Below are 27309 nucleotides of genomic sequence, written 5' to 3'. Positions count from 1 at the left end.
CCGTTTTGAGTTCTTGTAGGCTTTCTTTAAATGTAAAGGAAATCAGATATTCGATCTAAGAGTCAGACCTTCAGCTGAATACACAAGGTGCTGATGAACTAAGCAGCACTTTATGGTAGCAGTCAGAATCTTAGGGAATGCATTGTACAGTATACAAATAAGATGAAAAATGGAAACGCTGTAATATGTTTCAGGACACAGAAGCACTAACTTACAATTCTGGATTCTGCACAGTGTCATTTTAGTAATAAAATATACATCTGGACCATGTAGTATACAGAAGCCTTAATCATGCCACATTTATGGTCTTCATGTGAATTTTACTTCTTTGCTTAATATATAATCAGTAGCACAGAGTTAAATCAAAGACTTGCTGTTAATAACAGCATTAACATTTCAATGTGTAGACTCGTAAGTGCTGCACTTTGCAAGGTTTTCAGGAGCTTGTCCCTGTCACACAGTTGCTCCAAGAGGTGAGGAGCAATCCAACATACTGCTTCTCTACTGAGATACTTGCTTCTGTTTGGGAATCTTTGCTTTGGGTGATAGATGCAGTGTGTGGAAGCGACACTCCTCTGGCTGCATATCAGTCTTCTGTACAAACCAAGGATGTAGGTACCCATTATAGAAATCTGAGGCAGAGAGCTTCCTCTTTAGTACTATTGTTCTGACCCCAACCCAGCCATCCTGCCAAGAGAAAAAAATATATTAAAGTAGCTCAAAATAAAGATCCATCATATCTTCATGTAAGTTCTACAAAATGACAAGCTGAATAATATTCCATTACAGATGACCCTGTAAGCACTGTAGGGTTGGTGTATCAATCTGGATAGTAAAACAAGAGAAACATCGGCCTGGACCTTAGTAGTAAGTGGATACACACTTATTAGCTCTGTTGCAGGCTGCCCTGGTTGCTATGAAGGACTGTAGTGCACATACAAGGCAATCGCACTGTATATAAACTATTTCATGAGCTAAAACTGTAACATCTGTAAAATCAGCTGACCAGCTCATGTCTCTCATTTCCCAGTAACAGTTTGAAGTGTTCAATAACCTGAATCACTGCTGCGCTGTATTATGCAGTGAAATGTTCTTTTTTAAAGATATAAAGTGGAGCTTCAACATAAACAAAATCTTAAATTCCCCTGTGCCACCTGTTATAAAGGTCACAGTTGCTAGTATGATTAAAAGCTTTCAAACCGAGCCATAGTTTTTGAGCTTACAAGCCACTATTCTTATATTCAGTAAACACACACAGCTAAATGACAATTGGCTCTCCTAGGAGACCTACCTTGCAACATACGAGAAGGAGTTGAGCTGCGCGGTGATATTGAAGGCACCCGGGCTTGCTGACGGAGTCTGCAAACAAAATGTAGAGAGAATAAAATGCCTTTGTGTTCTCTCTATTTATTAGAAAGTGCAGTATGAACAGTGTATGCTTCTATATATGTATATATTACAGTTGTAATATTTGTCAACTTTGTTAAGTAACTAATGACATTATGGATATGATATTGAAGTTTCACTGGGCCATTTGGTTGCTGTGTAAAGGAAATAGCACCCAACCAACATTGTGGAATATGGAAAAGTCTTCATTCTGAGGAAGCAAATAACATTGCAGGTTTCTCAAATCATTTACTGCCAATCCTAAAAAAATACATTGAACTTGCTCACAATAATTGTCTCCCAGCAGTAAGAACAGGTGCCGCTTGGTTGGTTTACCTTACCCCAACTCTGATACGGACTCTATTGTAGCTGCAATATGAGTGAACAAATGGCTAAATACACTGGTAGAGACAGCATGTTAATATACCGGATAATATACCTCTTTTACTAGATAGATTACTCAATATTAATCTGTTCCAAAGGCTTAGATGTTCCCTTTCTCTGCCAAATCCTTTGCATTTTCTTTACCCAAAATATCCATTGCTTTACCTATTGATGTTATCTGTTATCTGGAAACCCGTTATCCAGACAGATCCAAAATACGGAAAGACCATCTCCCATTGACTCCAATTTAAAATAGATCTTTTTCTCTGTTATAGTAAAATTGTACCTTGTTCTTGATCCCATCTAAGATAAAATGTAACTTTATAGGAGGCAAAACAATCTCATTGGGTTTCATTTATATTTAAATTATCTTTTAGTGATGGAGATCCAAATTACAGAAATACTATATACCTTATCTGGAAAACCCCAGGCCCATTACTTTTGGATAACAGGTCCCACACCTGTATTTATAGATACCAACCTGAAACTTTAACAGAGTCTGGAATTTCCACAAAGTTAAGAAGTTTAATGGGTGAGCCCATCCAGACAGCCTGCAAGGGCATCTATTAAAGAGAAAGAGAGGGAATCACATCTGAATTGCTGGTATGTTCTAATCTATGAAGGCACAATATTGCTGCAAGATCTTGAACTTGTAACATTCATGTAAAGCAATAAAACACACACACACATATAGATAAAGGATAATGCAGGGACATTCCACTTTTCACATCAGATTTAGGGCACTAGGACACATACTTTCACATGTTTGAAATTTCTGTATATGCAGGGTTAAAAGCGTTAGTCATTATTATTATCCAGACACTGACATTCTATAGGTTAGTTATTGTTGTGTTTAAATCATTTAGCTTTTTGTTCAGCAGCTCTCCAGTTTGGCATTTCAGCAGCTATCTGGTTGCTTGGGTTCAATTTACCCTAGCAACCACGGAAGTGGACTGAGTGAAGTACTGAAAGAACAGTCGTGGGCCTGAATATAAAGAGAAGTAACTGTGAAGTTACAATAAACTAGTAGCAATCGTTTTACGTATGAGTTAGTGACCCACATTTGAAAGCTGACCAATAATTCAAATTATAAAATATGAAGACCAATTGAAATTATGCAAAAAAAATAGGTGATTCTATAAAATACTAAAAGTTAACTACCCATTGAAGAAAAAGGAAAATGAATGCAATACTATTGTGTCTTGGAGGTGGAAGCTAAGAAAGCTCATTTATTGAAGCAGGGCAAGGTGCAAAGCTCTTTTTTTACCACAATGCACCTGGCTCCCATGGCTTTCAGCTTGCACACCCCTTATCTGCTATACTAAAGCTGTTAGAAGGAGCATCTTTGGGTGCAAGGCATATGTTCTGGGCTCCCATGCCATTAGTCCATATAGTGCACCAACTAACTTTAATAATTGACTGCTAAATTGCCTTACCGAAAATCCAACAGCTCGTTCAAGACGTATAATCTGCTCTGGCGTCTGCTCGTCCCATTTAACACAGCTCATAGCAGCTGTAATCTTGGGGGCTGCAAACATAAATACCATAACAAGATAATGCCTGGGCTGATAACCAAACACAATGATCTGTATGATATAAAGAGTATATACGGATAGGCAATGTCATATTAATATTATGGGCAAGAGCTTACTAGGAAGAATATAGAACAGCAGGTATGGATAGATGCTAGAGGCTCTGTGCTCTTAACAGCGGCACAATATAAGACAGTCTGTGCAATTGGGGTAATAATAAGAGTCTAGGATGATTCACAGTGCTATTAGTAGCAAAAACCAACAATTAATGTGCCATAGTCCTAGGGTATAACAATAGCACATGCACAGTATAATGAAATGGGTGTATGACCAGATAGATTTACAACACAGGATAACAGTAATAATATTGGAAACACTTACCAAAAATTACCCCTTCTTTCGGCTGCTCTGTACTGTGTTCTAGGCACTGGGGTAAGTTCTTCAATACAGAAATGAGCTGAAAGAGATAAACATACAGAATATCAGCACTGGCTTTACCAGGTCCAATGAGCAGGAGGAAGCTCTACAGTAAACTCTCCAGTGGCTAAAATAATCTAGCTGTCCTTTCTGTATATAAATATAGGCACATGTTCACACTGAGGGGTTAGCCTTTATTTTCAAGGGACATCTTTCCACAATTTAAAACTTGTAGGGTCCTTATATTAAACATCCAGTACATGCAACTCCTGGTCTAGTAGTGCCAATTAACTGTGGGAACAGAAAATCTTAAGCCCCTACATTTACTATGTACTATATACATTTTGTCTGAATCCCCTAATTTCTAATGTGATGTGATTTAATTCTCTGTACTGATGCTCTGCATATTTGATGAAATTATTGTATCCATTAATAGCGTTTGATGCTACAAAGAGCTGTGAAATAATAGCACGCTTAACACACTGTAAACTGTATGTAGAAAATGTAATTTGTATAAATGTATCATTTCACTACAGAAAATCTCCCATTGCTCTTGTATGTTTCCATATTAAATTCCATAAAAACTCAAGAAACAATGACATCTAACACTTTAGTAATGGCTGGATCACTACTTAGTAGCCAATGGTTAACAAAAAAACATCACAATCCCAGGGTAGCCAGCTTGCCCATAATGCATTATCTTCCCCGGCACCCAATCAATTCCTATTTACACCACTGAGCAAGAGACCATTTACCCTTTACCATTTCAGCCCCGTATTTAGACAGCACAGCTTCCAGCTCCTTAGCAGTGCACCTTGGAGGAACAGGGTACACCTCCTGCATGACAATAGGGCCAACATCAAACCTAAGGGAATAAAAAAACATTTAGTTATTAATAGGGATGCACCAAATCCACTATTTTGGCCGAACCCCCGAATCCTTCGCAAAAGATTCAGCCGAATACTGAACCAAGTCCTAATTTTCATATGCAAATTAGGGGTGGGAAGGGGAAAATATTTTTTACTTCCTTGTTTTGTGACAAAAAGTCATGCGATTTTCCTCCCCGCCTCTAATTTGCTTACGCAAATTAGGATTTGGTTCAGCCGAATCCAAATCCTGCTGAAAAGGGCCGAATCCTGGAAACCGAATCCTGAATTTGGTGAATCCCTAGTTATTAATAATTCTGAACTCATCCAGAAGTAGCAATACAGCGAAAGCAAAAAGAATAGGAAACCATAATAGTAAAAGAAGAGATATAGACAAATGTGTGTAGGATAAGGGAGAGTGTGAGACAGATGGAAAACAAGGCTTAAAGGAACAGTTCAGTGTAAAAATAAAAACTGGGTAAATAGATAGGCTGTGCAAAATGAAAAATGTTTCTAATATAGTTAGTTAGCCAAATATGTAATGTATAAAGGCTGAAGTGACTGGACGTCTAACAGAACAGAACACTACTTCATGCTTTTCAGCTGTCTAACTGAGTTTAACACTATAGCCATAGCAACCAATCAGTGATTAGCTTTTTAAAAGCAGCTGCAAGTAGAACAATGAATGCAACAATTTGATTGGTTGCCAAGGGTTACTGCCCAGTGTTGATAAATGACCCCCAGTGACTTTAAGGGGGGGCCACATGGGACATAACTGTTCGTTGAGTTTGTAATTGATCCTCAGCATTCAGCTCAGATTCAAAAGTTATGGCCTGTGTGGGCCCCCGCTCAAGTTACTGATTGGTTACTGCCTGGTAACCAATCAGTGGAAACCAAGAGAGCTGCAAAGCAGGAAGTAGTTTTCTGGCTATTATGTTACACATCCACTCACTCCAGCCTTTATACATTACATTTTTGCCTAACTATATTAGAAACATTTTTTATTTTATACAGCCTATTTACCCAGTTATTTTTATACTGAAAAATTCCTTTAAGAAATATTTGGTTTCCGTTTGAGAAATGTCTTGTTTTACCTTTTTGGTCTTATCTGCATGATAGTGACACCGGTATTTTCATCCCCATTCAGAATAGTGTGGATTATGGGTGCTGGACCTCTCCACCTGGGCAGGCAGCTGGGATGTACGTTCAAGATACCACTGTAAGCGAGATCTGTCTATCAGAGATTGTCTTACAAAAGATGGCCCTGGCCCTTTACCAACAAACAAAGCAGGGAACTTACTATGGAAATTTTAAAATGAGGTCCTCGCTGAGGAGTCGCCCAAATGATGCCACGACTCCAACGTCAAATTGCTCACATTGTCCCGTCTGTGGCCAAACATGGAAAGGGATCCCGTGGTTTACAGCATAGTTCTTCACTGGAAGGCCCTTAGGCAAATATGTAGGCAACGTGACCACCTCTAGCCTTCCAATTATTGGTTCATGTGTGCTTTTGCTGAGAAAAAAAAGTGTCATATTTAAAGGGGTGGTTCAACTTTAACGGAGAACCAAACCCTTAATTATAAAACCCCTACCCCTGACCCTACATAGACCTCCCTCCCTGCTCCCCCCCAGCCTAGCTGTTACCTTTGGTAAATTCCCCTAACTCTTTACTCTGCAGTTTCAGCAGAGCTCACGGGCGCCATCTTCCGGCTCTTCTGTAATCTTTGGGTCTTCCGGCGCTTCAGCAATTTCCGTCAATTTCGGCGCATGCGCAGTTGTCAAAGACCTGAAGACTGCTCCAACTGCGCATGCACCGATATGGCGATTACTTTCCGAGGAAGACTGAAGAGAAGACAATGTCGTCCGTGAGCTCCGCTGCACTGAATCTGCAAAGAGAGGTAAGTAAAGAGTTAGGGGTATTTACCGAAGGGAACAGCTAGGGGGGAGGGGATCTATGTAAGGTAGGGTTTTTTATAATTAAGGGTTTGGTTCTCCTTTAAGTTAGCTTTTAGAATGTTATGTCCTTTTTTTATAGTTTTTGAATTATTTGTCTGTTTCTGACTATTTCTAGTCACTGACCCCATCTAAACGAATGCTTTGTAATGCTACAAATGTATTGTTATTTTATTATTTCTATCCAGGCCTATTCATATTCTAGTCTCTCAATAAATTCAATGCATGGTTGCTGGGGCAATTGGAACCCTAGCAACCAGATTGCTGAAATTTCAAACTGGAGAGCTGCTAAATAAAAAGTTAAATAACTAAAAATAACCACAAATAATAAAAAAAATTAAAGCCAACTGCAAATTATCTCAGAATATCATTCTCTACATCATACTAAATCTTAATTTAAAGGTGAACAAACCCTTTGAGAGGGAAAAAACACAAATACAAATCAAACAATACCTCATTACTAGTCATACCCCTTTATTTAGCAGACTCTAACATCACCATCATTGTTGTAAGTAAATTACAGAAGTCCTCTTGTTGCATAAGAAATTTATGATCACTTCCAAGGTCACCCAAAGCTTTTCATCAAAATGAAGGTCTTTCATATACACCATAAATTGGGACAATAAAAAAATCTTACATACAGTATTAAATGTTGACAATAAATGGTTTTATACAGAAGGCGCTGATGCGGAAAAGGACCTCTCAGAGTGCTGACACCTTGCCAATAACGTAAGGTCTCATAATACAGAAATCTAGTTATAAAACACTGTGCCAAGAAATCATGGGTGGATCTGCCCTCATAAAACCATTCTAATAAAATTACTCAGGTTGCCATCATTCTGCCAGATTAGTTGCACTGCATATACAGTGGTGTGAAAAACTATTTGCCCCCTTCCTGATTTCATATTCTTTTGCATGTTTGTCACACTTAAATGTTTCTGCTCATCAAAAACCGTTAACTATTAGTCAAAGATAACATAATTGAACACAAAATGCAGTTTTTAAATGAAGGTTTACGTTATTAAGGGAGAAAAAAAAACTCCAAATCTACATGGGCCAGTGTGAAAAAGTGATTGCCCCCCTTGTTAAAAAATAACTTAACTGTGGTTTATCACACCTGAGTTCAATTTCAAAGGTTATAAAGCCATTTCTAAAGCTTTGGGACTCCAGCGAACCACAGTGAGAGCCATTATCCACAAATGGCAAAAACATGGAACAGTGGTGAACCTTCCCAGGAGTGGCCGGCCGACCAAAATTACCCCAAGAGCGCAGAGACAACTCATCCGAGAGGCCACAAAAGACCCCAGGACAACATCTAAAGAACTGCAGGCCTCACTTGCCTCAATTAAGGTCAGTGTTCACGACTCCACCATAAGAAAGAGACTGGGCAAAAACGGCCTGCATGGCAGATTTCCAAGGCGCAAACCACTTTTAAGCAAAAGGAACATTAAGGCTCGTCTCAATTTTGCTAAAAAACACCTCAATGATTGCCAAGACTTTTGGGAAAATACCTTGTGGACCAACGAGACAAAAGTTGAACTTTTTGGAAGGTGCGCATCCCGTTACATCTGGTGTAAAAATAACACAGCATTTCAGAAAAAGAACATCATACCAACAGTAAAATATGGTGGTGGTAGTGTGATGGTCTGGGGTTGTTTTGCTGCTTCAGGACCTGGAAGACTTGCTGTGATAGATGGAACCATGAATTCTACTGTCTACCAAAAAATCCTGAAGGAGAATGTCCGGCCATCTGTTCGTCAACTCAAGCTGAAGCGATCTTGGGTGCTGCAGCAGGACAATGACCCAAAACACACCAGCAAATCCACCTCTGAATGGCTGAAGAAAAACAAAATGAAAACTTTGGAGTGGCCTAGTCAAAGTCCTGACCTGAATCCTATTGAGATGTTGTGGCATGACCTTAAAAAGGCGGTTCATGCTAGAAAACCCTCAAATAAAGCTGAATTACAACAATTCTGCAAAGATGAGTGGGCCAAAATTCCTCCAGAGCGCTGTAAAAGACTCGTTGCAAGTTATTGCAAACGCTTGATTGCAGTTATTGCTGCTAAGGGTGGCCCAACCAGTTATTAGGTTCAGGGGGCAATTACTTTTTCACACAGGTTTGGATTTCTTTTCTCCCTAAATAATAAAAACCCTCATTTAAAAACTGCATTTTGTGTTTACTTGTGTTATCTTTGACTAATAGTTAAATGTGTTTGATGATCAGAAACATTTTGTGTGACAAACATGCAAAAGAATAAGAAATCAGGAAGGGGGCAAATAGTTTTTCACACCACTGTAGCTCTCCTCTGACACTGGTTTAGTGTTGCTCATACGAGGTAGTTGTCTTTTTCTGTTCAAGCCCCACTTCCCCTTGGAAGTCCAACATTTGGTCATGGGCCACCCTTAGCTCATGACAAGGTAACAGATATAGCAAAATATCAACAAAGAAGTTATTCAGCCAAAGTGCAAAAAACTCAAGGGCAGCAAATAGGCACACTTGACAAATTACACCCAAACTATCTTTATTCTGAGCCCCCACTGGGACTTTTACACAGTTTGGGAATATGTGCAATGCATTCAATTTACTGCAATACAGAGCCTGTAACTGTTTATATAATACGAGTGCTGTATATCTGCTATGATGGGTGAGCTGTGCCCCCTCTTCAAGCAACAGCACCATCTTGCTTTGCAACTGGGATTCTCTCTTGTTTTGTTACAGTGACCTCTGTAGCTTGTTTTCTCCATTGAAACCACTGTAACACTAAGAATAACAATTATTACCTAAGCATCCTGGATGCATCTTGATATATTCAAAAAGGATGTGGGAAAAAAATGTCAGCTCCAAGCATTCCTATGTGAGCAGAATCATGTTGTGTTTCTGCAACACCAGGAGCACCAAACATGGCTGAACAAGCAACGCCGCAATATTTTATATATTTCTTGTAATTCTGTGAAAGGTGGATGTTAATTTGCAAAACAGGACGATTTAATCCGTATATATTTTTTAAAAGCAGATCTTGTATGATACATAAGCACTTGCCAATTCTTTTGTATGAGCAGATCCAACAATTGACATTACTCAGTAGAGACTGTAAACTTAAGTGTGCAGTTAATTTTCATGATATCAGTGAAGGTGTAACTCTCCATCCTGCTATAGTGATGAAATGTACGGTATGCTGCAACCTCTACAGGCCATAAAACTGGCATTGCATGAATCAATCAGAATTTCATCAACTCAGTCTAAGAGAACTGGATTGCGCTCATGCAGGTACCGTAATATATGATTGACAGCTAAGATTCATGTTTGATTTGGAAAGGGCTTTTATTATACCACTTTTAATGTCTTGATGACAGGTCCCCTTTAAAGGACATGTAAAACCTCCCACAAAAAAAAAAGTTAATCAGTGAACAGCCTCTTTGAAATCTCTGAATACCTGTCACTCAAAGGTTAATGGCATCATTCACTTAATTACTTAGGATTCTTCTCCTCTAACCCTTTTGGGATTCCGCTCAGTCCAGATGATTAAATACACCCTCCAGTCTAGCAGCCAATAAAGAGATGGCATTGCTGGTCCCCACAGACACTCTACTCTAGCTGTCTGCTCCTAGATTTTCTCCTAACCTCATGTTGTCACCTCAGGCTAGACCAGTTCTCAGCATGGAAAGAAACACAGGCCAAGAACCCTCTCCTACTCTTCTTGGATGTGCCTGCTCCCGGATACATTACACTGGCCTTGGTGCAGGTACATACAACTGATTTCGGCTCCAAAATGCAAACTGCATCAGGTCCAATATATGGTATCCAGGCACCATTAAGAAGTGTAAGAGCGGCCTGCATTTCTCCTGTATAAACGTCTGTGACTGGAATCTTGTTTCTCTTCATCCTGGCTAATTGGGTTAGGTAAAATGATCTCTTCATAATACAAACAGAACAGAAAGATGCCCATCATGCACATTTTGAATCGTAAGTTACCTGAATTGGTTCAAAATTTTAAGAGATTCCAGTGCAAACTCATCAGTTCCAAAAAACATAACATTCCAAGGTGGGTGCTTTTTCTTCTGATCCTCACATGACCCTCTTTCACTGGTCTCAGTGTAAAATCTAACAGCACAGCGCAAATGCCTTATGGCAGAGAGCCTTCCATTGAGAAAGTGCCTGGTGTTGCCTATTGGCATTGTCCCTTTAAACCTTCTCCTTTGTAAGCAGTTCATGAGAGAGCGTGTTTCCTTGCAGTTACTGGCATCACCAGCTTCTCTTCCATAGTATCTGTCTCCTGAGCCGCATGTGGAAATAATATGTATGCCTTTCCCCTTGACAGCCCCAGTGCCGCTGGCTTTTACCCCATTGGGATAACCTTTCTTGCAGCCTAGACACTTCCTTCCAACAGTTGTTAGAGACCAATTCATATCTCCAACCTTTCCAGCTGTCTGTGTTATAAGCGGTGCTTTTGCTGTAATGCAATCGCTCGAGAATCCCCTTACACCACCATTCCCTGTCAACCCGCTCAGTCTCTTATGGCTTCTCCATGGCAGGATCTCCCTGCCTGCCGTAGAAATATATCCAACACGGAACAGCACCCACCAGTTCGGGGTGCAAACACCCATGTCCACCAGAACTCCAAACTCGACATATAATTTCTTCACAAGTTGCTACAACCTTTCCTGCCATGGTACGTACAGGGCGCGGCCATCTTGGCAACACGGTGTAACCCGAAATACTTCCGAAAGCAACGCTACCGGCTCGTTATGGTTCCTGACCTCACACAACTTTACTGCCTGCACAATTCTGAACGAGGATACGCGTGTAACATACCTCCTATCCTAATAAACAGCATTTTTTGTGCTACAAAAGTACTCCTGCTTCTGTTCTGTGTAGTCATAGGGAAGTATTTTATTTTGCATAACTTTGTTAAATTCATGCTTCCATGGCAGTCGTTCAAACACTGTAAAGAGAGAGTGCTCCAGGTTTGCCAGGTCTAATTTTCAAAAGCAGCCAAAGTCAGCTACAAAAGCAGCCCAAAACTAGCCAAGAGGCACTTCAAAAGTAGCCTAAAAATAGCACAATATGAGCATAGAAAAAAGTCTAAAAAATAAATGAATATATATGAAAATACTCCTTTTTCAAATTTTCACTGTTTCACAAATTTTAACATAAAGTAGAATGGGATGGGACAGATTCACTTGTCACCATGGGCGTAACTACAGAGAGGGGGCCCAGGAGGTATAGGGGGGCCCCATAAGGCCCTAATTCATACACAATCTCAATAAATACTGGTAAAACAGTTCAACCTCTAGACATTTGGTGGCCAGCAGATTGTTACCCCAAAATTGTCTGAAATTGAGGAAATTCACTGGAAAATGGTAAAATGCTTAAAGCTGGCCATAGATGCAAAGATCCGATCGTACGAATCATCGTACGATCGGACTTTCCCATCTCTCGACCCGCCACTAACCATTCAGATCAAAGTCTTACCAGTCAGATTAGAACAGATCAGCAATGTTCTGCCCCTGACAGCAATCGTACGATATCTATGTCCCACCAAAGCTAGTCACAGTCTCCCACTGAAAATCGTACGATCGGCAATACACGCAGAGATATTATCGGCAGCTGACAGAAATTTTCTAACCTGTCCGATCGACCAAACGACCGATCTCCGCCGGACGAAAAATGTCGGGACTCTCCACACACGTTCCGAAAATCGTACGAATCCTCGATTCGTACGATCAGATCTTTGCGTCTATGGCCAGCTTTAGAGGGACGGGAGACTGGGGTACGGAGCCCAAAATCTAGTAACGCTCGACTCCTACACAAGGCAGTCCCATTGCATGCTGGGTATTGTACATTAGTGTTACATTAAACTTTGCAGTTGGCAAATTGTTAAACAAAAACTACATTACCCAACAAGCATTGGGAGATGCAGACTTGGCACATTATGGCAAGAAAGAACTTTGGCTAGTTTCCAAGGTACAAACCAGCCAATGGCCCAAAAAGTAGCCCAAATCCATACCTTGGCTAGTATGTACTTTCAAACCCCCGCCTGTTCTTTAAATTAGTAGCCCAATTTGGCTGGAAACCTGCCAACCTGGCAACCCTGGAGTGCTCAAGCAATCAGGGAATGTTTAAATTGCCTTTACTAAGTAATAATCTTAGCGGCGCTGCCTGTCCATGTTTCATTTTGAAGGGGCTGTTCACCTTTGAATAAGTGTTTAATATGATGTATAAAGTGATAGTCTGAGACAATTTGCAATTGGTTTTCATTTTTTAGTTGTAGTTTTTGAGCTTTTTATTCAGCAGCTCTCCAGTATGCAAGCTCAGCAATCTGGTTGCCAGGGTCTAAATTACCCTAGCAACCAGGCATTGATTTGATTAAGAGACTGGAATATGAATAGGAGAGGGCCTGGATAGAAAGATGGGTAATAAAAAATAACAATAACAATAAATGTTTAGCCTCACAGAGCATTTTTTTGTAGATGGGGTTAGTTCTAGAAAGAGGAGAAGTGCTGGAAAGAAGGCAAATAATTTAAAAAAACTATACAAAAGTAAACATGAAGGCCAATTTGAAAGTTACTTAGAATAAGTCATTCTGAAAACATAATAAAAGTTAACTTAAAGGTGAACCACCCATTTAAGGTAAACTGTCACACTGACAGAACATTTAACCCATACCTATATATCCATTTAAACTTCTTGGCACATAAGTATATGCAACTATCCTGCTGTATTCATAGAAGTGCAATGTTTTTTCACTCTTGCAACACCCCTGTGGGCACCCCTCATATGTCCTAATACCATGCAAGTCTCTTTACATCACAGAAATGGCTTAACTAATATGTAGATCACTTATAATCACATTTAAAAACAGCAAGGCACGGCACTGGGATGGGTAATTACAAAATATACAGTCTTGTACCAAATTCTTGCTTCACCACTGAACCATTCCATCCCACTACAGAACAGTCAACTACTATGGAATAATGGTCTGGGAGTAAAAAACTGGGTTACAAACCTCAACAGGGAGAACATTATAGCGGTGGGTGGACAGTTATATTAGGTTATTGAACTGAAAACCATATTTGGTTTTCTCTGCTGTAAGTCACACTCACAATCCCACCACTTACAGGGGCTGCTTCCTCTATAGTTAAACCCCTGTTAAGAAGGGTGATGATGTGTTTTAAAGGGAATTAACCCAATTTACAAGGCAAATCAACCCCAAAATAAAAAACATGCCTAATAAAAGAAAACATAGTCATAAGCAACTTTCCAATATACATTTAAAAGTTTTCAATGCTTTGAAAGTGATTTGTAAAATAATTGCTATTGAAAGCAACATTTGCTGAACTCCTGATGAGTAAGAATTATGTTTTTTATTATTAGGCAAAAAAAAAATTTCGGGTTGACATTCCCTTTAATTATAAGAGATCATCCCCCACTGAGCAATTTGGCTGATTCTTTTGCATGAAACTCCGTGACCAAGGCAGTGCTATAATTTAGCAGTGAAAGAGTGAAACAGAGATTGTATCAGGGCTTTGCTTTCTCTGTTATTGGGATAGGCTGGTTACAGTGTAACCAGCCAGTTGGGGTCAAAGGCACTAGAGAAATCAAAAAAAGTAATTTGCACAGTCAGATAAGCGGGGTGAGATGCCAAGGGCACAGGGCATTCCCTCCCAGTAGAAATATCAAACACATGTCACATTTTGCCACTGTGCCAATGACTCTTCACCTGTTAGGACCTGATACAGCATTGTAAGGTAAATATTACTGCACAGGCTTACGAGTCTCTTCATAACAGGAATAGATACTCTTGTAATCTTATTACCTGTACGGGCTGCTGGGAGCTTCATGATGTGGGGTAGGAACTAGGAGGGCAGGGAGCCATAGAAATAGATTGTATTTATACTGTATCATTGGAAGAGGTTATTAGTACCAGCAGTGTCAGTTAACATTCAGACTGATAGGACATTATTGGGTAATGTACATGAGCTTGTACAAGAAGCCTGTATATTTACCTGTCTTGTTCAACATAGCACTTATACCTTCACCTATACATGATGTGTTTAATTTATTTGGAGGCTTGGAGCCACCGTTTTCAGCATAACAGATTAGAGAATAAGAACAGACATAGAACTGGTTTAAAGTCCTAACAGTGTTGAAATATGTATTACCAGTTGTTTTTTTTTAAGAAAGCAGAGGTAAAAAACCACAGGCCATCACTGAAATTATGGTCAGACGGAAACTGTCGACAGTCCTTTTTTTTGTTATCAGCATATATTGTACATTTTACCATTTATAGGGTTAATGCTGATGTTAATTATGAATATTGACTAAGAGGGAATTTCTTTACCACCAACATTTGCACACCCAGTTACATTTATTTTATCTTCATATTGAACAGAATGGTTCAGATTTTATCCAACAAGCAACTGGAGAGCCTTTTCAAATATGGTGCAGTTTATCTGAGCACTTCATGTATCGGATCACACGGGTCCTTGAATGCACCCAAGGAAGGACCCGTGTGGTCCGAATTATGTAGTGCTTCAATAAACTACACCAAGATTTGAAAAGGCTCTCCGGTTGTTTGTTCAATATATGTTACAGTTTTGGAGGTGGCTACTCTATCAACTGTTGCAGAGCCCAATTTAAACGTTTGTAACAAGTGTGTGTATCAAGCTGAAAGATTTGTATCTACATTGGTTCAGATTTTACCACATAGTGAGATCACCGCTCTTTTGGGGATGGATTATTGTAGAATAATGATGATAAAAAAAAGGCACTTGGGCAGGCTTGGGGCAACATGAAGCTCCTGACTAGTCACATTTGGCCAGGGGGCTTCCAGGTGGTTAAGCTGAGAAGCATGAAGTGCACTAAATTGTGTATCTTAAGTTAACTAGCATCCCAGTACTGAAGAGTATCTATAGCTCATACTAGGATAGATTGTGTCGGTCAGTGTGATTGGTTGTTTTAGGTTTTATTAGACAGTGTTATCAGTGTGACAAGTTGCTGGAGCTTCCAGACTGCACATGTAGTCACATTAGCTGACTAATTACCATGCTAAATGCTCAGAGGTTGCTGTAAATTGTTGGGTTATAGCTCATAGTTATAGCAATAGAATTACTCCAAATGTAAATAATCACCCAATATGTTACTACTGGCATTTTTAGGGCAAGGCAGAGATTATATTTGCTCTGTTCTCAAGAACACGTGGGCTCATTGTGGTGAAATGTTCAGCAATTGTAAGCTAAAGGGATTGTTCCCCTTTAAATTAACTTTAATTATGATGTATAGAGTGATATTCTGAGACAATTTGCAATTTTATTTTTTATTATTTGTGGTTTTAGAGTTATTTATCTTTTTTTTATTCAGCAGCTCTCCAACTTGCAAGTTCAGCAATCTGGTTGCTAGAGTCCAAATTACCCTAGCAACCATGCACTCATTTGAATAAGAGACTGGAATATGAATAGGAGATGCCAATAACAATACATTTGTCACCTTACAGAGCATTTGCTTTTAAGATGGGATTAGTGACCCCCATTTGAAAGCTGGAAAGAGTCGAAAGAAAAAGGAAAATCATTTAAAAACTATAAAAAATAAATAATGACAACCAATTCGAAACAGTTTTTATTTTGCACAGCCTATCTATTTATCCAGTTTTTATTTTTTACATTGAACTGTTCCTTTAAAAGTGAACCAGCCCTTTAATATCAGCATATGTCAACCTCCAGCTCTTGCACAACTACAACTTCCAGTGGTACTTGTTGGAATTTGTAGTTTTACAAAAGTTGGAGGGGGTGCAGAATGGACATCCCATAATTACATACATTATTTCCCCTTAGATGTGGCTCCAGCTTTCCTATGATTTCCTGGGCACTTATTTCTCTAACTCCGGGCCAGAAATGGGCTATAGATTTCTTATTGAATGTACAGTAAGTTATGAGGATGTCGTTTATTGTATGTATGGGACAGGGATTTTTTGTCTTTATTTAAAAAAAAGGATGTTGCTATTCTCAGCTGGTAACTGATTTTAAAAATTAAACTTAGAGCACCCAATTTGTCTCTGTATTAGAAATGAGTGGTGATTGTGTCTTATGAGTCTGTTCCCAGAACCACAATAGGTTGTGAGTAGCCAATTAGAGCTCTGACCTCACACAAAGAAATATACACTGCAGTTCTCTGTTAGAGCTGCAGGGCTGCTGATTGGCTGGCATTCTCCAGTACAAGTGCTGTGTGGCGCCAGTGCTCCTGAACAGCCTGGGAAAGCAGCCATCAAAAAGTGGAATGGTTGGCTGGTGCTAGCAAGTGAAACAAGGTCACTGTCATGTCTAACAGATATTAAGACCTGGTAAAGCAAGCAAGCATAGTGCAGGTTATTAGAACATACATTCTTAGGGACAATGTCACATGGGGCAGCTCTCTATGGTATGCAGCACTGTCTGTTGTAAAGCACTGCAGAATATTATTATTATTATTATTAACATTAATAATCTGCGCCCTTACTTATTAAACTAACTGATTAAAGGGCAAGTCAACCCCAACATAAAATATTGCGTAATAATAGAAAATATAACTCTAAGCAACTATCCAATATCAGTGTCGGACTGGGACACCAGGGGCCCACCCAAAAACCTTTGACTAGGGGCCCACCAATTAATCTTAGACCAGGGGCCCACTCTCGTTACTATTATTCTTCCTCTCCTCACTCAACCTCTATTCTTCTAGTCTCTTTCTTTTACATACTATTATCTATTATTCCATCTATTTAGCCTCTTTATTCTCATAGAATTTGGGAATGGCCATGAAACAGCCAAATGTCTAGCAACATAAGGGCCCACTGACACCTTGGCCCACCGGGACTTTTCCTGGTATCCCCGTGGGCCAGTCCGACACTGTCCAATATGCATTTATTAAAAATGTTCAGTGCGCTTCAAGTTATTTGTTAAAACATTTGCAACTGAAAGCAGCATTTGCTGAACTCCTGGCTGATACTTTTCATACAATGTTGTAAAAGTCTTCCAGCAAAGACAGGTCTGTTAATCAGCTGCTTTGTCTTACATTGAGCCACCAGGTCAGAGAATAGAAAGGGACAAACTCTGCTTTCAGTAGCAATACATATACAAATAACTTAAAAACCCTAGAAAATTTGTAATGAATGTATATTGCAAAGTTACTTAGAATTATGTTTTCTTGTATTAGGCAATGTTTTATTTTGGGATTGACTTGCCCTTTAAATCAGCTACATGATACATCTTCTAAATTGTTTCATCCTGGCATTTGTAAACTGCTACCAGCTCAGTGCCAGCCGGGTATGTCACAGGTCGGGGTAATTAGCTGCTCTTGATTCATTTGGATCTTGCTGGTTTCCTGGAACAGCATGTTACACACCTCAGCAGCTGGGTGTTGCAATGTCATGTTGAACCTTAGGTCATGCCTTGTGTCATTCCTTATAGCAACAATGCAGATTTCCTTCAATAATTTTATAGAAATTGCAGTTACCTGTCTTATCTTTTAGTTGCTATTATCTATATATATATATATATATATATATATATATATATATATATATATATCTATCTATATATATATATATGGGATCTGTTATCTGGAAACCCCTAATCCAGAAAATCCAGAAAACTCAGAATTATGGAAAGACCAATAGATTACATTTTAATCAAATAACTTTAATTTTTCTCTATAACAGTAAAATAGTACCTTGTACTTAATTCCAAATAAGATATAATTAATTCCTGTTAGAGGCAAAGACCTACGATATGGATATCCAAATGAAGAAAAGACCCCTTATCCGGAAAACTCCAGGTTCCAAGCATTCTGGATAACAGGTATTATACCTGTAATTATTATTCCCAGTCATAGTCATAGCAAAAGTTCACAATGGAAACTTCAGTGATGAACTCTAATGACCGTTTTCATTTAGTAAGAGCAAGTTCATTTTCTGAGCTAAACCTCTGAATTTAAGGGAAAGAAAATTAATGGCTAATATAGATTTAGTAAATAAAGTACCCCCAATTTTTAAATATAAGCATTTTATAAGTTACTGAGAAGTGACATGACCATATAAAAGCATAAGGACGAAGGTCATGGAACTCTGAGGTGACTTCTAATATCCTTATATTTTGCAACAGGGGCTACTTTATTTATTATAATAAGTTTCAGTGAGTCATGTGACAGAAATGACATCAGAACTCACCGTTTATAAGGATATAATTTACAAGATATTCATGGCTTTTGTGTATTATATAGAAATATATACAATATGTTTATATATATATATATATATATATATATATATATATATATATATATATATATATATATATATATATATATATAAACAGTCATTACAAGCTGGGGGGTAATTACACTGGCAGAGGATACACCTGAGGTGCCATGTAATGTCATGAAGAAGCAGAAGCCTCCCGAGTTGCTGTTGTGCAATGGCAGCTTTTTCTCAATATGCTGTTATTAAATGTATAGTGTCAGGGCCACATCAGATGCTGCTGCTGCTGCGAGAGTGTCACTGTGCTGAGCAGGGTGAAAATCTCTGTGTCCATTCACCCCAGGGTGTGTTTACTTGGAAGCAGTGGCAGAGGCAGGCGGGGAAATACACAGGGTATGTGGGCAATGCTATGTGACCTGAGGGACATGCACCCAGCAGGAGTGAATGAACTCATGGGACCCTGAGCAGGAGAACAGCAGAGTAGGTGAGTTACGCAAACCTGTCATATAAACATAGAAACACCGATCCCTCCCTTGTACTTTCTTTTAGGCAAGTAACTGAACTGCAGCCACTAACAAGCTCAACATACTGTTCCCAGTATGGAACCCCCGGCAGCCAAAATCGAAATGACAATTTAGCAAGAGCTGGAAGGCCACAGGGTGTATAACCCTAATATGTACCTATATATTGATATGGGGAACAACACTGATGATTTTCAGTGCATTCTAGATAATAGACCCTATATATTAAAATATAAAAGACCTGTGTATAAATGACATTAGAATAAAGTACACTTAAATTTCTATTTTAATGAAATGTAAGGGCACAGGTTATTGATAGCAACACCATGGACGTTTTACACTATAAGACAACTATTCCTCCCACCAAAGAGAAACACACATAAACCTTAGCCATCCAGCTGACTGAGCATGCTGGGAGCTGTAGGTGAGTGGCCACATGGTTAACATCTACTGGAATGTATCATTCATTAAGAATGTAATAAAAAAAGAGTGAGCAGCCCGAACCAGAGTGCAGCAGTAGCAGAGGATGGGCACAGCATGCAATGTATAGATCATGGACTTTGGAACCTGTGTAATGATAGGTAAAGTGAAACCTAAAGTGATAATATAGTCTATTTATAAGCAGGAGTTATCTCATGCTGGATTAAAGAACAGGCCAATGCACTGACTGAACATCTCTGAGTTTTTATTTAGATCAATAAATGTGTGGGGGATGCCACTGGGTGTGCTGGAGCATTTCTCCAAGCACATAGCATCAACCCAAGCAAGCAACATGGTAGCTTCTATCAATATGTGTAATTGAAATAAAACAGGTGAAATACCCTTGAACTCATTTGACAGGAGAAAGTAATGTAGCATGATTTTTGTTAAAGGATAAGTAAATCTTAAAGAAACTGAATGTAAAATCGCTCAGGGTGTTTTTCTACGCACTTTTGCTATTTACATTAATTATTTCTTTTTCAGAGCAATTTCAGTTTTTATTAACTGCTAAAGATATATATATACCTTCAGAAGCAAAACAGAGAAGTGTTCTGATATTGATCTTCTCAGAAAGGAGATCAAAAAGAGCATCTGACATTTTTTCTGAGTGGAGCAAGCAGAGCATTTTTCTAGTTTCCAGAGCAACATCTGAACACTTCTGTTTTTCTTCTGAAAGTATGTCTTTTATAGTCTCTGATGTTACAGCTACAAGAACTGACCGACAGGTGGTGCAGTTGTTACAAAATGTCTTATACCAGCAGATAATAAAAACTTAAAAAGCTCTGAAACCTAAAATAAAAAATAATGTAAATTGCATACATGCTTATCAAATATCCCTGAGCAATTTCACATTCAGTTCTTTAAATGTTTACTTATCCTTGAAAGTGGATGTTTACCTTTTGTGAATTATTTTTCATGTCTTTCCTAAAAATAAGCATGATGACAATAGTGCCAAATATTAATGAAATCACACTTGTTCTTAGTATTTACTTATAAAGAAAGTCTAGCCAATCCTTGGGTTAAGCAATGTCTGTGTGTGTGCAATGTAAAGGCACGAGATACCCCTTCTCTTCCTTACTGCTATGCATTAATCCTATCAGCATTAGCTTCTGTATGTGCAGTGTCACATGTACAAGTATGGGACCTGAATCCAGAATGTGGTATTCCGGATAATAGATCTTTCTGTAATTTGGATCTTCATGCCTCAAGTCTACGAAAAAATCATGTAAACATTAAATAAACCCAATAGGCTGGTTTTGCCTCCAATTAGTACAAGGGACTTTTTTATTATTACAGAGAAAGGGGAAATCATTTTTTAAAACATATTATTTTGATAAATTGGAGTCTATGGGAGATGGCCTTTCAGTAATTCTGAGCTTTCTGGATAACGGATCCCATACCTGTACTTTTCAGACATAAATCACTATTTTTTTCAGCCACCATGCAGTTGTTTTTCCCAGAATTTGTGTATTGTAATCACATGGGGCGTTGCACCCTGAGTCAAAATGACCTACTTGCAGCTGTTTGTGAATGGCCTGTATAGAATCCCAGCAAATACAGTGCCTATTCATTGTATAATACCAATTTAAAGAACAGATGGAATTCCATATATAATACTTCTGTATGAAATGCATTGATGTTGATTTGGGAAGACTTACTCTCTCCAAGCCTCCATTAAAATCCACCTAGTCAAATGTTTCTTTCATTGTTCACTTCTTCTGGTCCTTTATTTTAGTGATAATTCCAAATACCTGTGGTTTTACACCCGTTTGTGTTCTTTTGCACAGAGCGACACAGGCAGAGTGAGATCTTTTGAACAATGGCTGACTCAAGCCAGCAAACTGATATTACAACTACCCCTTCTGTAGCTCAAAAGAAGCTTCAAAGAGCGATATGGTTCTTCCGCACTGGAGACCGTAAGTAGTACCGATAGCCTTGGGGAATGGATCTGGGAATGGGTCTGGGTGTTACACGTTATCCCTGTTCTGTACATACCTTAAGGATTTAATGAATACTCTTGTTTATTTTTTATAGTCACTGCGTGGAACTATGCCATTCTAGGCCTAGCACTTGCTGGACTTGTTTTGGGAATATTCCTTTTGATACGGAATATACTAGGTAACAGGTAGGTTTGGAATTGTTGTATAAAATAGCACCTTGTCATATCCACATTGGAACACACACATCCTTGTTTTTATCCTGTCTTTTAATTTGCAGAGTTAGGCAGTTCACCCAGTGTTCCTCATTTTGCTGTTCAAGCTACACTGTCTGTATTCTGCCCACTTAAAGGGGCTGTTCACCTTCCAAATACTTTTTTGAATTCAGTTGTTTTCAGGTTGTTCACCAGAAATAAAGACTTTTGTCAATTGTTTTGCACATTTATTATTTACCATTTTTCCCAAATTGAGATTTGACATTTAGGGACAGATTTATCAAGGGTTGAGTTTCGAGGGTTAAAAAAACCCCGAATTCGACCCTCGAAGTAAAATCCTTCGAATTAGAAAATCATTTGAATATCGAATTCGAAGCGATCGATCAAATGATTTTTATTCAATCATAATAAATGCCCAAAACCTATCTACAATGTCCCCATAAGTTAACATTCAATTCTGTAGGTTTTACTTGGTGAAGTATTGAGTCGAAGTTGAAGGATTTTTTTAAGAGACAGTACTTCGATTATCGAATGGTCAAGCGATTTTTACTTCGAATCATTAGATTCTATCAAATTCGATTGAATTTGACCAATTCGATGGTCGAAGTACCCAAAAAATTACTTCGAAATTCTAATATTTTTGGATTCTTAGGGTCAGATTAATTAAAGGTCGAGTAGTATTTAACTAACCTAAAATTTTTTGAGTTTTTGAAAAAAATCTAAATTTATTATACCCCTACCCTTTAAATAACTTGAATATGAAAATTCTAAGCTAAGACCTGTCGAGGTCATATAGGATTGTTAATAATGTTCGAATTTTTTTCTAAAGGGGTTTTTTTCATGCAGAAAACTCAATCAATTACAGTTTTCAGATTGTTCAACTCGATTCGAGTTTTTCCATTTGAGTTTTTTCTTAAATTGGAAAAATAATTCAGTAGTGAGTTCATTCGAGGTACAAAAAAAATTAAATTTGACCTTCGGGCCTTAATGTTCCCGTCTCTGGTGTTTGTCTGGCAGCTCACTAATTCAGGTGCAGATTCTGAACTGTTACAATTTGCTACATTAGTTGATACATTTCTCAGCAGCATCTCTGGAGTATTAGCAACTATTGTATCAATTCTAACAACTGATTTTAATGAAACTCAGGGATTCTGTTCAGCAGGGACAAAGATAAGAAATGCATCAACTAAATGTATCCATTAAGAGCAGTCTGTGCCTCCCCCCTCAGCTGCTTTAGGTGAAAAATATTTTAAGCCTCAATATTAGAAAAACAAATCGATAACGTAAAGTAATTGAAATGCATCTTTATTTCTGGTGAACAATCACTAAACAACTGAACAGAAGTGTTAGAAGGTGACCAATCCCTTTAATCTCTGGCATTGATAACTGCAGGACAAAGACTGGAAAGTCATTGAAAGACATAGCATTGGGACATGAGGATACAAAAAACCAACTCCTTGAGTAGCTTTACTCAGCAGCTTTAACTCATTTACCAAGGAACAGTTGGGTAAATGTACGAATGAAAACTATTGCTGCAGCAGCACTCCGATTGTTGATTTCAACTTTTTATTTGTGCAAATAACACGGCAACGTTTCGGGCTATACCAGCCCTTTATCAAGCCTGGGTAACTGTACTGGTAACTGTACTTTCCTTGTTCACTCAATTTCCCCCGAGAAAGGGTTAGTTCTATTTCTGGGCTATTCCATTTGTATTCATAAAGATACATGATTACCAATGTAATAACCAAATACAGGCCATTACTGAACTGACACCACAGGGAATCTTCTGCTGTGTATCTTTAAAGGGATACAATTATCCCTGCAAAAAAATATTTACACCTAAGAGCATTGTGTAATGTTTAGTGCTGAAAAAATAGAGAGGGCAAGATGCAAAGTGAAAGCTCCTGGAGCAAAACATTGTGTTTTTTGGCCAAAATGTACTCTTACTGCCTTATTTACACTATGTGCAGCCAGGTGCAACTCTTTTGCACCTCTTAAAAGAAAATAGTTGCACCTGAAAGCTGCACTACTGGCAGACATGTTAACTCACCTGCATTTTTTGTGAGTCGCCCTGAGTCCCCTTCAACCAGCCACCCCAGTAAGGCTGCTGTCTTGTGTAATAAGGAAGGGAGGTTTTGTGTTAGACCCTTTTTTTTTTTTTGCTAATACTGAACTAGAATCACATCACTGGGATAAAGCAGAGAGATCCACGTGTGGCAGAAAATGTGCAGGTATTAAAATTGGCTCTTATTCTATTGAAGGTGAGCTTAAGGTGAAGTATAGAAAGTGTTATTAGTGACTTCCAGAAGAACAAAGTCCCAGGCTTGCATCTTGTACTTCATTTACGTTCTTATTTGGGATTTCTGTTGCAGGAAGAGGAAGATGATTGAAATGTATAAGAAAAGAGAGGGTTCTGCTTTCCCAGAGGAGGTTGATAACAAACAGGCAGAGATCCACTTGGAAAATGAAGACTCTTCAAATAAGGCTAATCTGCTGCAGAAAGAGATGAAGCCTGGTGATATCACAGTGCAGTGGAAGGACGGCCACGTTGAATCCCTCTATACCGTACTGCCAGAAGAGGATGTTTAGGACCTCTGCATTATATTTTATTAAAGGACAGCACGTGCCCAGGTCTCAGGAAGAAAATCCGCATTTCCCATGGTCACACCCATCTAAGGCATCCAACTTTCTTGCTGGATCTCCATAAAGTGCAAGGAAATCATGAACAGATTAAATTAGGGTATTACAAGTCGCTACCTCAAAGGTTGTCAAACTTTTTTAGTTCAGGTTCAGGTCTTCAGCCCTACCCTGGCTCATGAAATAGGTACAGTTGTAAGAAAGAATCATTGTTTCAATTATACTTTCCAGAATTTCTATGACAGCAAATACATATTCACCCAAAATCGCACACTAAACTGACCTTCAATCTTGGCTTTCAAGTGCATCTAGGAGAGCAAATGAAGAGCAATCTTTCCCAGTTCTCACCCTAACTGGCCTTTAGACTAAGACCCACTTTCCCTGTACCCCCCAGGGGGTCCAGCCCCACAGTTTGGATACCACTGCTCTACCTGTTACTATATTTGTTAGGAAATCATACATTCTATGTTGTACAAGCAAGGTTAGACTGGATACTATATGTGTGTGAGTATTAAAAAGAACTCAGATGCCAATACTTTGCAACCTTGGATGGCTGATTGCAAGCAAGCACAGGTAATGTAGAGCATTGTCATAATAGTGCAGTGTTTACCATGAAGTGTTAAATCAGGGGATGTCGGATGTAATACCTGTGAACTGCATCAAACCTTTAGTCTTTTGTTTTGAGTGTAGCTATATAATTGTAATTTAAATTACAGCTATGTTTTGAGTGTGACAATGAATTGTGTAAAATAGTTAAATGGATCTTATAATATCTTTTCTGGATAATTTAGTTACCTATAATGCTTTATACATGCTTAAATAGCGCTGTGTCCGTTTCTGTTACATAAGAGATACAGTGTTCATAAAATTCTTAAAATTTTAAAAGTATTATGGATTCGCTTTTTTCCTTGGCTAACCTTTATTATCTCTTGGTGATGTATCAAGTCCATCTATAACATATTTGGCCAATACCAAGCCTAACTAAACATATTAAACTCTGTTAATAGAGCCGTAAAATGACGTACGTTGAGGGTTTGTCTTTGTCCTAATCCTGCAACAAGTGCTGACATTCATTTGAATCTTAAACTGAATACCCAATTGGCCTACTTAATGCCATTAAAGACTCTCCAATCGGCAGAAATTCATTTAGAAAGATAATAATGTTATTTATATTACAGGCGTGTTATCTGGAAACCTATTATCCAAAAAGCTCTGAATTATGGAAAGGCCATCTCCCATAAACTCCATTTTATCCAAATTTTAAAAATGATTTCCTTTTTTCTCTGTAATTATCACAGTGCCGTGTAATGGTCCAAACTATGATATAATTAATCCTTATTGAATACAATCCTCTGTATTTAATTCATGTTTAAATCTTATTTTAGTAGACGTAAGGTATGAAGACCCAAATTCCAGAAAGATCTGTTATCTGGAAAACCCCAGGTCCTGAGCATTTTGAATAACAGATCCCATACCTGTACAAGAGAGCACAAGCCCTACTATACGACATACGATCATTTTCTGACACTGGATGTGCCAGTCCCCTGCACCTCAGATGAGGTTTCTGTGTTTCAGTGGGTGTAGCTTCTGCCCCTCTGGCTGTGCACTTTATACATAAGAAGTGAAGCCAGGGTTGAGCCACTAAAGAACAGAACCAGAACCCAGCTGCATTTCACATACATCAGCCATGCAGTATGAGAATTTTATATACACAAATGGGACTCATTAGGCAATAGGAAAAATTGCACTGGAGCAGTAACCCATAGCAACTAATTGGTGATTTGTCAGCCAGCTGCAGGTTTAACAACGAGGGTAGGACTACACAGACGTTTTCAGTGTGATCCGACGCACTGCGACAAACGCATGGGATAAATCGATGCACGCTGCGTCTGCATCTGACAGTCGTGTCACGTCCGATCAACACTACAACTTCAAATGACATTTCTATCTCTAACTATATTTCCGTTGCATGTGATTTGTCGCAGCGCGTCGGATCATACCGAAAACGTCCGTGTAGTCCTACCCTGAAGGCCAACATTTCATTGATTGCCATGGTTACAGCCAAGGAGCAAACTCACCCAGTGTTTATAAATTAACCTGGTATGCGAAGAATACTGAACAGGTACCTTATATACCAGTTATATGGTAGTAATAATAATATACTTATCTTGTGTGCCATCTTTGGCATCACTCTATGTTTCGAGGGGTCACTAGGAGATTAACAGGCTGATACACAGATCAGTTTGAGTCAATTTCTGCAGACCAGGAATTCTACCTGTTGTTCATAGACCTATCTATCATTGCACTTCTACTACCAGCCTGCAGCCCACTGGGAATCTAAACTGTACAAACGACATTATGCAGATTCCGACATGGATGGTAGTGTTTGGTATGCAGGAACCCACTGTGCTTTTTTCGCCAATGCGCTGAATGATCTTGTTGATACAAAACAAATTCCAGGGTTTTTATATTCAGTGATATGGCTTTATTGTCCTGCACACTGTACAGTTAACCCAGTGAACTTTGTTTGTGTGTGTTTACCAGACACAGGGAATCCATTTTGGTCTTATCCTGTGCATAAAATGTTAATATCTCATCTCTCTCTGTCATTCTGCAGTGCACAGGAAATTCCAGCCTCTCGTCATAGTTATGGCCTGATTATTCCTTTCTTTCTGTGTATCAAATGCATTTATTCTTGGAACCAATACAACTGAAATGTGCTTGCTGACTGGAATGTGTTTGACTTATGTA

The 27309-nt window shown here is 38.7% G+C and overlaps 2 protein-coding genes across 3 annotated transcripts; one reads left to right on the top strand and one right to left on the bottom strand.

Annotated features, from left to right (window-relative positions):
* Positions 1-158: 158 nt before the first annotated feature.
* mtfmt.L (mitochondrial methionyl-tRNA formyltransferase L homeolog) lies at positions 159-11290 on the bottom strand. Its single transcript, XM_018253283.2, has 9 exons — positions 10512-11290; positions 5886-6098; positions 5680-5802; positions 4482-4584; positions 3684-3759; positions 3207-3298; positions 2252-2333; positions 1292-1359; positions 159-687 (listed from the first exon to the last, which is right to left on the bottom strand). Exons 1-9 carry the CDS (start codon positions 11141-11143, stop codon positions 502-504), a joined length of 1575 nt encoding a protein of 524 aa, XP_018108772.1. The 5' UTR covers positions 11144-11290; the 3' UTR covers positions 159-501.
* A 2933-nt stretch (positions 11291-14223) lies between these two features.
* LOC108710614 (organic solute transporter subunit beta) lies at positions 14224-25446 on the top strand. Of its 2 annotated transcripts, none has more exons than XM_018251728.2 (4): positions 14224-14287; positions 21557-21685; positions 21804-21894; positions 24294-25446. In XM_018251728.2, exons 2-4 carry the CDS (start codon positions 21589-21591, stop codon positions 24508-24510), a joined length of 405 nt encoding a protein of 134 aa, XP_018107217.1. In that variant the 5' UTR covers positions 14224-14287; positions 21557-21588; the 3' UTR covers positions 24511-25446. The 2 variants fall into 2 exon arrangements, with proteins under 2 accessions (XP_018107217.1, XP_041442823.1); XM_041586889.1 differs by lacking the exon at positions 14224-14287 and adding an exon at positions 19050-19252.
* Positions 25447-27309: the final 1863 nt, after the last annotated feature.

Source organism: Xenopus laevis, chromosome 3L (genome assembly GCF_017654675.1).
Source record: "Xenopus laevis strain J_2021 chromosome 3L, Xenopus_laevis_v10.1, whole genome shotgun sequence".
Taxonomy (NCBI): Eukaryota; Metazoa; Chordata; class Amphibia; order Anura; family Pipidae; genus Xenopus; species Xenopus laevis.
This window is presented reverse-complemented; position numbering and strand designations above follow the sequence as displayed.